The following is a 10,859-nucleotide window of genomic DNA, read 5'->3' as shown; positions in this document are numbered from 1 at the left end:
ACACACACACACACACACACACACACACACACACACACACACACACACACACTACTCCTCACCTGTAACAAGGTGTGGCTAGAATTCTTCTTAAGGAAGGTGCGCCCAGTCCGCTCTCTCCAGGCCCGTGCTGCTGCTACCTGTGATTCCACTTGAGGCAATGCATCCAGACGCACAGGGATAGGGCGTCCTTTGGCAGATAAGCTCTCAAGCTGCTCCAAGTAAGCATAGTTGTTGCCGCTCTGGAAAAAGCAGATTCACACACAATTTTAATTATTTCCTGCATTCTGGCAATATACTTATACTTGGAGAAACACAGTTAATAATGTTTAAATAACTTTCTTTTCTTTTGATACAGAAAAGGGAATGGAACCCAGGCCTTGTACACTAGGGAGGAACTAGTCCTATTAAGGGACACCTCAGTAGTGTTAATTTTTGTTTGAAATTAAGTAATTGGTTCTCTCTCTCTCTTGGTTTTTCAAGACATGGTTTCTCTATGTAACATGATGCTGACTGTCCTGGACTCAAGTAGTAAACCACACTGGTCTCAAACCCACAGAGATACGCCTGCCTCTGCCTCTAAGTGCTGGGATTAAAAGCATGCACCGTCACGCTTGGCTCTGTAATTGAATCCCTTTAATAAATTTAATTTCAATTTTTTTACAGAAAAAGTTAGTTTATTTACTTTTGAGACAGTGTCTCAATTATGTAGCCCTGGATGGACTGGAATTCACTTTGGAGGCCAGGTTGGCCTCATACTCAGGTATCCACTTGACTCCCAAGGAATTCACTTCTTTGTTTGTTTTTTCAAGACGGGGTTTCTTTGCAGTCTTGGCTGTCCTGGACATGGTTCTGCAGACAAGCATGGCCTCAAACTCATAGAGAGGCCTGCCTCTGCCTCTCAAGTGCTTAGGATTAAAAATGTATGGCACCATTGCCCGGCAAGGAATTAATTACTGAAAACTTTCTTTTAATAATTAATAAGGGAACCAGTAGGATAAAGATATCTCAAGAAGACAAGCTGAAGAACAGAAATACACATGCAATTAGAAATGAATAATGAATTTCATACTAGATGCAAAAAAACATTTTTACAGTATTTTATAACTGCCTGTCTGCATGTGTACCGTGTGCAGTCCACGGAGGCCAGAGGATTGGATAAACTGGAACTAGTTGCAGATGGTTGAGCTGCCATGTCGGTGCTGGGAAATGAACTTAGATCCTCTGCAAAGGCAGTAAGTCCTCTTAACCTCAAGACATTGCTTCAGAGGACAATGGAAGAATCTTTTCTGCAGAGTAAAAACTCATTTTGCTACAACAATCCTAAATTTAATTTTTATGGAGATGAGATTAAAAGCAGTATCTTATGATGGATAAGTGCCTCCTGCTTATGTTACATAATAAAGCTTCTATGAATGACTATTTTCCTCCTAAATTCATGATGTTTCAGTATTCCATTGTTATGATGTGACTTGTTTTTAGAACTATTATCCTACATTCTAGTAAAAGGTTATTTCTCATGTAGCTGGTATGGTTACCTGAAAATTTTGTTTTGAAAGCTATACTGATATATCTGGGAAAATAAAGAGAAGAAATCTATGAGTTTATGCTGGGAGTGGTGGTACATGCCTATAATCCCAGCACTCAGAGTTCAAGACCCACCTCAGCTGCAACAGCAAATTTGAAGCCAGCTTGGGCTATATGAAACACTTGTTTCAAAAAACAACTAAATAAATCTATGCAATCTTTAAAACAGTAACAGAGATTGGGGACTGGAAAGATGACTCAATGGTTAAGAGCTTTCTGCTCATGTAGAAAACCAAAGTTCAGTTACCAACACCCACATGACAGCTTACAATAACCTATATAACTCCAGTTCCAGGAAATCTAATACCTTCTAGTTTTTGTTGGCTTCTGCAAGCATACGGTACATATACATACACTCAGGCACAAATACATCATCAATGATTTTAAATGATAATATACTGTTATTATGAAACACTATAATGGGATAATGCATGAAGGTACAAGGATAATAAGAGTTAGCTAAACATACAGATAAAAATGCTCAGATATTAAAAGGGTCAACAAATAATATACTCACTTTTACTCCCTCTGATGCCAAACTATTGTCCCTCGACTATAGAATACTTTCTGGGTAAACCTAGAAATCGTGTACCCTGAAAAAGAGTTGTCCTAAAGCCTCCAAGTCAGCATTCTACCAAAGGGAAGGACAAATAGATAAGACAGTCCTTAAAAATTATCAAGGAGCTAAGTCAGTAGTAGTGGTACATGACTTTAACCCCAGGCAGGCAGATCTCTGTGAGTTGGAGGCTAGCCCGATTTACACAGTAAGTTCCAGGCCAGTTACCAGGCCTCTGAGTTTCAGACCAATCAGGGTCCCATACTATAGTAACAATAAAAGCAAAATAAAAATTAAAACAAACAAACAAACAAAACAAAACTGTGAAATAATTTATAGCCTTAAAATATAACTGCCCCTTTCTCAGAAGAGTTATGGAGTTTGGCTCACAACCACAGACAGTAGTAAATAATTCTGCCTAGAGAACTGAAAGTGCTTTGACCAAGCTCTAAATAAGCACATTAGCTAATGAAAGAAAATGAAAAAAGTATAGAGAAACTTTGTTTTAAGTTGGCAGTTTCAACTTGAGATGGGAGAATACCAAACTCTTATCAATTTACCTAACCCAAACTAGTAACTTTTAAATACTTAGTATTTATTCTGAATTTTAAAATCAGAGGAATGAATTGGTAAACTTTAAACACTATTACTTTTTATGCTTACTCTAGTGAAGTAAATTTTACAGAATTTACTTATAAGAATTTAAAATTTGAAAATATGAGAATTTTAAAGAATTTACTTATTTACCTGATAAGTAGGCTAATCTGAACATGTCTTTACCTGAATAGCTTCCACTTTAGCTGTCCATTCACGAGCTTTTTGTAAGGCTTCTTTTAAGGATAACACATTGGGCAAAAAGGCTGGAATGTTCTTGGCTTCATTCACAATATTTTCTAAATTTGCCATACTGTGCCGTGGTCTAAATGAACAATAAAACAGATACTAAGTAAATGTCCAATTACTGAAAGAATTAAAATAGCATTTTATAATGCATAAGTAACTCATATTCATGAACTCATTTAATTCTTATCACACTCCCATAAGGCAAACAAAGCAGCTACCAAGCTACCACTGTTATTTCTATTTTACAGACAAGAAAATTAAGGAGTTCCCATTAAATAACTGGATGTAGTACATGACACACCTGACATTCAGGTTCAAAATGAGTCATCTAGGTTCCTTTTACTACTCTACTCTACCTCTCTAGAATACCTGAAACAATCAGAGATGGGCATAGCTAGCAAAACAGAGCAACAGAACAGAAACCCAGTCCTGTTGACCATTTGCTTTCCCTTCAACTATATTCATTAATATCTAATTGTTCACTGATGAACAAAATCAAGACCTCACTCTCATTAATCAAAATCCAAAAAGTATACTGGTACTGGAAACTAGGAATTAATTACTTTAGGCTCACAGTCACAGACAGTGAATAATTCTGATTAGAGAACTGAAAGTGCTTTGACCAAGCTCTAAATAAGCACATTCATTAGCTACTGAAAGAAAATAAAGTACGGACAAACTCTGTTTGAAGCTGGCAGTTTCAGCTTGAAATGGGAGATAGTGTGATGGGCATAGGGAACAGCTGAAGTATGAGTGAGATGAACTGGAAGAGTTTGGACAGTAAACACATGCACATCCACCATGTAGCAATGAGAAGCTTACAAAGAGTGCCACTGTCTCAACATTCATGAATTCCATCTCATGCCAGGAGGCATTCCAGGTATTGGAGACTATTAATAAGCTAGAGTGCCTTTTTTTTTTTTTTAAACTCATAAATCTTTTCAAGCTTGAAAGGAGGATTTGGTTTTCGGGAGAGAGAGAAAGTGTGTGTGTATAGACAGGTTCTCATGTAGCTTAGTTGGTCTGGAATTCTTTATCCTTCAGCTTCTACATCTCGAGTCTTCAGGGGAGTCACCACATCCAGGTATGGAAGAGGACTACTAATAAGGATGTGTAGCGGTAGGCACAATGGTAACGGAAAGCAAGCTGCCATCAAATACAGAATAGGAACATGAATGGTGTCACACACATCTGTAATTTCAGCACTCAGGAGGCTGAGGAAGGTGGATTTCTCTGAGTTCATGGTATACAAAGCAAGCTCTAGGCCAGTCAGGGATATGCAGTGAGACCCTGTCCAGAAAAAAAAAAAATCAACAAAACAAAATAGGTGTACTTCACTGACTTCACAAGTGGAAAGAAGGTTTCTCAAAAATGATACTTTTCTTATCCTTTTAAAATAAGACTTAGGGGCTGGAGAGATGGCTCAGTGGTTAAGAGCATTGTCTGCTATTCCAAAGGACCCAGGTTCAATTCCCAGTACCCACATGGCAGTTCTCAAGTGTCTGCAACTCCAGTTCCAAGGAATCTGATACCTTCATAGTAACGCACATAGAATAAAATTAAATAAGTTATTTAAAATAAAATAAGACTTAGTAAAAAATGGTATGGCAAGCACAGAATAGGTGGCAGAAATATATCCTAGATAAATATACAAAGGCATAAACATAAACCATATGTTTGAGGAAATGGGACTGGCGTGAAAGGGTGTAAATCACTTTATTTGGAATATGAAAAATTAATGACAAAAGATGAGACTAATTATAAAATCAAGCAAAGAGCTAGATGACAAATGGCCTTTGAATCAGATTAAGGAATGTGGTCTTCTTATTGTGGGCAATGGAAACCAATCTGGGTCCTAAGCAGGAAATAAAATTGTGAAACGTATACTTAGGACAATAGCAGTGGCAGTGTATAATGGATAAAAGAGGGTAAGGTTAGACCACAGACAGATCAGCTAGGACAGTAACCCACAAGCAGCCTGAGCAAAATTATTCTTCAAAACACTAAGCATTTTGAAGGACTAAAAAAGGTAACTGTCAGCCTCTTAAAGTTCTATATCCATTGAATGAAGTAGAATGCACTTGTGGGCTCAGTGTTAGAGAGCTTGTCAATTTCCAGTACTGCAAATATCAGCTGATCCATCAAACAATCCACTAGAAAACAAAAAATGAATGAAGGTCAGAAACAACTAAAAAAAATTATCAATATGCTGAGTTTGAGGGTAAGAAAATAAAAGGCAACAAAGTTAACAGATTAAGTACTTGGTAGCTTCAATATGTAATCATTGGTATAAAGAAGAAACAAGGGGTGGGTATGGAAATTGGTTAATTTACACATAGAGAAAAATCTGTGGAGAAATTCAATGGGATTAGCCAAAAATGCAAAAGGTATTTACTAAGAAAATTTAGTCTATTTGTTATAAACTAAAATTTTATGAATGAGGATGGTATAATGAACTTTGCCTTTAATGCCAGCACTTGGAAGCAAGAGGCAGGTGAATCTCTGTAATTCAAAGGCCAGTCTAGTCTACATAAGCAAGTTCTAATACAGCCAGAGCTACATAGCAGGACCCCAGTTAAAAAAAAAAAAGTTATATTATATCAATATAAACAAAGATGATATACAAATCCATGAAATGTATATACATAGTAAAAGAAAAGGCTGGAACTACGAATGAGTCATTATGTAAGACGCAAAGAGAAGGCAAAGGTAAGACTTAGTAATCAATGCTAAGAGATCAAATGCATTAAGACATGGTTCAGAAAGCTCATTTCAATAGAATCAGAACAGTATTACACATCCTAATTTTTCTACCAATGACACCACCTTTTTTTTTTGGGGGGGGGGGGGTTTGCTTCTTTAGACAGGGATTCTTTGTGTAGCCTTGGCTATCCTGAACTTGCTCTGTAGATCAGGCTGGTCTAGAACTTCTAAGAGATCCTCCTGCCTCTAGCTCCCGAATGTATCACCCAGGTAGACAACACCACCTTTTCTTTTCTTCAAGGCATTAAGGATTTAAGATTCATTTATCTACCTTTCTCTCCTCACTAAAATATTAGCTCTATGGGAGTTGGGACCTTCTGGGTCTTGTTCACTACTGTCCTCACAGAATGTAGAAATAGCGTGTGACATGTAGCAGGTACTCCACAAACACTGCACTACAAAACTCAAGGGAGAATACATAAGGATCGTTAAAGTTAGGATAGTGGCAGTAGAGTTAAAAGACAGATAAAAACACTGAAGCAAAATCAGAGTTTAGTGACCAATCAAATATAGAAAAAAAGAAAGCTTCAAAAATTACTAGTTTCTTATTCCAAAGTCATTTCCCTTTCTCCATTTAAATGTTACCATTTCTATGAGCTGTCACAAATCAGAAGACACATAGCTATTTGAACATTTATGATATTAGAGGTTACAAATAAATTTTGATATGTATTCTGCACAGCAAAATACAAATCAAAACATCCAGATTACATAAAGACTCCTTTTAATAAACAAAACTGTATTAAGTCACCTGAAGTGGTTCCTATCAAATGTCTTTGTGCATGTTTATGTTTGGACCCATGTCTGTGCTGGGTAATTGTCAGCCACCATGTGGATGCTAAGAATCACACCAGGGATCCTCTGAAGAGCAGTCAGTGCTGCTGGGCCAGCACTCTATATCCTCAATGAGCATTCTGTAATTCTTACTTTTTAACTGTATTCACAACATGGACTTGAAAGAATTGCTATTTCCTCTCATTTGCAGTTACTTAACAAAATCCACTACACAATAGTCTGAACATATTCGAAACTCTCTATGTATAGCCTCATTTGATAACTGGTGATTAGTCAAGAAGGCACAAAACAAATAATATAAGTTAAAGAAATAGTCTTATTCCCTTCCACCTCATTACTTACTAATTTATATGTATAGGTGTTTTCTCTCGCATTTATACACCCACCCTGTGTGTATCTGGAGTGATGGAGGTCAGAAGAGGATATGAGATCCTTTAGGATTGAAGTTACAGACAGTTGTGTGCTACCTTGTACTGAAACTTGAACCTGAGTCTTCCAGAAGAACAACCAGTGCTCTTAAGCATTGAGACACTTATACCCCTTGACTTAAGTTATTAAAGAGACAACTGTCACCAAAATGTGTTCACCTTGCCTGCAGGCAGACCTTAGCCTTCTCTTCCCAACGTTCAGAGACTGTCAGGAGTTCCTGTAGTTCAGCCATTGCTTTTTCCACTGCATGGTGCGGTGCCAAGCCTACTCCTGAGTCAATCAATTTCTTCATGACATCCAAAGTGACTTGTTGTGGATCAGACAGGGTTAGTCTTACTTCATCCAGCCACCGAGCCTGTTGTAGCTCTTGCTTCAGTCGAGGCAATTCAGGTAGTTCCACATAGAGACTAGAGCCCATGTCTATCAACATTTGGAGTTTGGAAGAATCTGGGGTTTCATCCATCATGGCCTCCTGGGCACGTTCATGAAATTCTTCTACATCATCCAGCAGATTCTGAAAAAGTAAAAAAATAAAATAAAATAAAACAAAATAAACAGCGAATTTTGTTTGACAATACAGTTAGTTATAGAGTACTTGTTTAGCATGTGACAGGCTTGGGTTTGAGCCCCAATTCTCAACACTACTATTAAAAAAATAAAAGAGCAAATGGTAGAAATAGTTCAGGCAGGGCTGGAGAGTTGGTTTGGAGCTTAAGAGTATTGGCTGCTCTTCCAGAGGTCCTGAGTTCAATTTCCAGCAACCACATGGTAGCTCACAACCATCTATAATATAATCTAATGCCCTCTTCTGGCATGTAGGCAGAGCAGTGTATACATAATAGATCTTAAACAAAACAAAACAAAACAAAACAAACAAAAAACCTCCTCCATGGAAATGTGCATTTGATTTAAAAAAAAAAAAAATAGTTCAGGCAAACTATCAATTCTAAGCCCTCTTAAAATCCCACCAAAACAGCACAAAATATTCAAACATAATAAAATCTTTTTGTTGTTATTTTTGTTTCTGTTTTTGGAGACAGGGTTTCCTAGCTCTGTCCTAGACTCAATTTGTAGACTAAGCTGGCCTCGAACTCACAAAGAACTACCTGCCTCTGCCTCCTGAGTGCTGGGGTTGAAGGCATGCATCAACACACCTGGCCCTAGACATAATAAGATATTAAGTATGTTACCTGATAGCTAATTTCTTTCTACATTCCCTTTTCAAAAGATTTATTATTTATGTGTATTCTCTCTACATGTGTACATGTGTACCACATGCATGTGCATGTGCCTGATGGCCTCAGGTTGCAGAAGAGGCTATCAGATCCCCTGGAAATGTAGTGAAGAATGGTTGTAAGGCACTTCCTGGGTGCTGGGATCCAAACCTGGGTCCTGTGGAAGAGCAATCAGTGTTCTTTACTGTTGAACTACCTCTCCAGCTCCCAATTCTACAATTAAAATATGGCTGAGTCAATAAAACCTGTCTTCTTATGACAAGGAAAAGCAAAACTGATTCATTAAATAGATAGTAAATCCTGACTTAGACACAAGCACTACTAAAGCACACAGTAGAGAGCAAGGTTGTTTCTTTGAAGTCTTTTGCAATCAAAGAACTAGCTTACATCCATTGTTCTTCCCTTTTGTTTTCTCTCCTGGAAATGGGAGGAGGGGAGTATGCCATAGTATTTTACATGAAGACAATTTGTGGAAGGTGGTTTTCACCCTAGACCATGTAGGTCTCAGGAATGGAACTCCAGTCATTAGCCTTGGTGGGAAGCAGCTTTATCCACTGAGCCATCTTGCTAGACCCCATACAGTCTAATATTGGTAGACAGTAGTAAATAGCTAAATAAAATGGTTCAATTAGTGTCAGACATTCTAAATGTAAAACACAGGAACCTAACAGAATGAACAAAGGTGAGAAAATGAATATTAGCAGTAGTAATCATATATGACAGTGAACGAAAACTAAACCAAAGGAGTAGGGAGATGGCTCAGTAGATAAAGTGCTTGCTGAATAAATGTGAATACCCACATAAAGGTGAGGGAGGAATGGTAGCTGCTTGTAATTCCAGCACTTGGAGCCACAGGCAGGGAATCAATGTCCAGGGTAAACTGGCTAGCTGGACCAGCTGAATAGGTGAGCTCCAGGTTCAGCAAGAAACCCTGCCTCACTCAATAAAGTAGAAAGAGACCCCTCCTCATTAAACAGAAAATGGTTGGAAATGACACCTCTGGCCTTCTTATGCACCTGCGTAAATGTGTGCCCACACATGAACATGGATATTTAAGTGCATGCACATCAACAGGCAAAATGAAGGAAAAAAGAAAGAGAGAGAAGGAAAAGTACAGATTAAATAAAAAGGTGGGATGGGAATGTGGTGGAAATGTTCAAGCCTGGCAAATATGAAACCTTTTTTGTCTTGATACAGGTTTTCACATTTTTCAGGCTGACTTCAAACTTATTAACCTGCTAAATATAATCTTGAACTTCTGACCCTCCTCTATCTGTTTCTTCAGCATTGGGATTATAGGTTTTATTACATACCACCCTGTTTTCCTTTTAAATTCTACTTACATATATGTTATTTATTTAATGTATATGAGCTCTCTATTTTCATACATGCCTGGAAAACAGAGAGAATCAGATCCCATTACAGATGGTTGTAAACCACCATTGTTGGGGAATGGTTTTATTGTGCTGTGTAATCAAGACGCTGATTTCTGTGCCCTGAGATCTAGTTGCAGTCTAGATGTAGGCATTATAACTTCTATGAAGAATCCCCAGTCACAATGCTGTGTAAAAACTGTTCACCATCATCTCTGATTAGTTAATAAAGAGGCTGATCAACCTATAGTTGGACGAGAGAGGACAAGAGGTAGGACTTCTGAACCCAGTCAGGGGGTCTTAGGTAGGGGCTGGGGAAGAAGAAGAAGGTCAAGAGAGAAGCAGTGATGAGGAGGTCACCATGAGGACAAACAGATGGAAAGAAAGAGCCAAGGCAAGACTAAGATGGCAAGTAACATGGGGCAAATGGCTGGGAAGTAACCAAGCTAATATAGATGGGTTAGAATACATCAACAGCTGTCCAATTGTAGTGCTTTAAAGCTTATTAATAAATGTAAGAGGTCTCTGTGTCATTATTTGGGAGCTAGAATGGGTAGAGACAAATAACATTATTTTACAAGGAATTACTCAAGACCTCTGGAAGAGCAAGCAGTGTCTTAACTGCGGAGGCATCTCTCCAGTGTCTGTTCTTTTGCTTTGTTAGTTAAGATCTGATATAGGAGATCAAACCCAGGGCTTCAGGCATGCTATGCATGCATTCTACTAACTGAGCTACATACAGTCCTAAACCCACTAATCACAACATTTTTTGAAGAGGATTAAGCTCAGTAAGTTGCTACAAGTTGCTGTTAAGAGCAATGGCTGTTTTTCGAGAGTACCCAAGTTTGGATTCCAACAATCAAGTTACAATCATCTCTAACTCCAGGTCCAGGGAATTCAAAGTGGGTAAAGTAGCAAAGCTAAATAAACAGAAGACAGATGAGAGAATAGCTTATAGATTACAGTCAGTTAAGATTTCATTTGAACCCGGAAAGTGGTGGCACATGCCTTTAATCTCAGCTCTTGGGAGGCAGAGGCAGGCTGATCTCTGAGTTTCCAGGCCAGCCTGGTCTACAGAGCTAGACCCAGGATGGCCAGGACTATATAGAAAAAACTCTCTCAAAAAAACAAAACAAAACAAACAAAAACATTTTTCATTTGATAGCTCTGGAGATCCACTAGAGAATTTTAATTACAGGAAAGGGATCTAATTTGATTTATATTTAGCATAACCACCAACAGTAAAAAGAAAAAGAAAAAATCAGTTAAGAGGTATTG

General features: G+C 38.0%; 1 protein-coding gene across 1 annotated transcript in view; it reads right to left on the bottom strand.

Annotated features, from left to right (window-relative positions):
* Kdm5a (lysine demethylase 5A) overlaps nt 1-10,859 on the bottom strand; it is an 86,450-nt gene that overhangs the window by 25,814 nt on the left and 49,777 nt on the right. Inside the window, exons 19-21 of the mRNA XM_055604330.1 lie at nt 7,132-7,487; nt 2,924-3,062; nt 63-242 (exon numbers count right to left, since the gene is read on the bottom strand). Coding sequence (XP_055460305.1) covers nt 63-242; nt 2,924-3,062; nt 7,132-7,487 — 675 coding nt within the window. The remainder of the gene's footprint in view (nt 1-62; nt 243-2,923; nt 3,063-7,131; nt 7,488-10,859) is intronic.

The sequence above is a fragment of the Psammomys obesus genome, unplaced genomic scaffold (genome assembly GCF_907164565.1).
Source record: "Psammomys obesus unplaced genomic scaffold, mPsaObe1.curated_primary_1811, whole genome shotgun sequence".
NCBI lineage: Eukaryota > Metazoa > Chordata > Mammalia > Rodentia > Muridae > Psammomys > Psammomys obesus.
The sequence above is the reverse complement of the archived record's forward strand: the minus strand, read 5'-3'. Positions and strand labels throughout refer to the sequence as shown.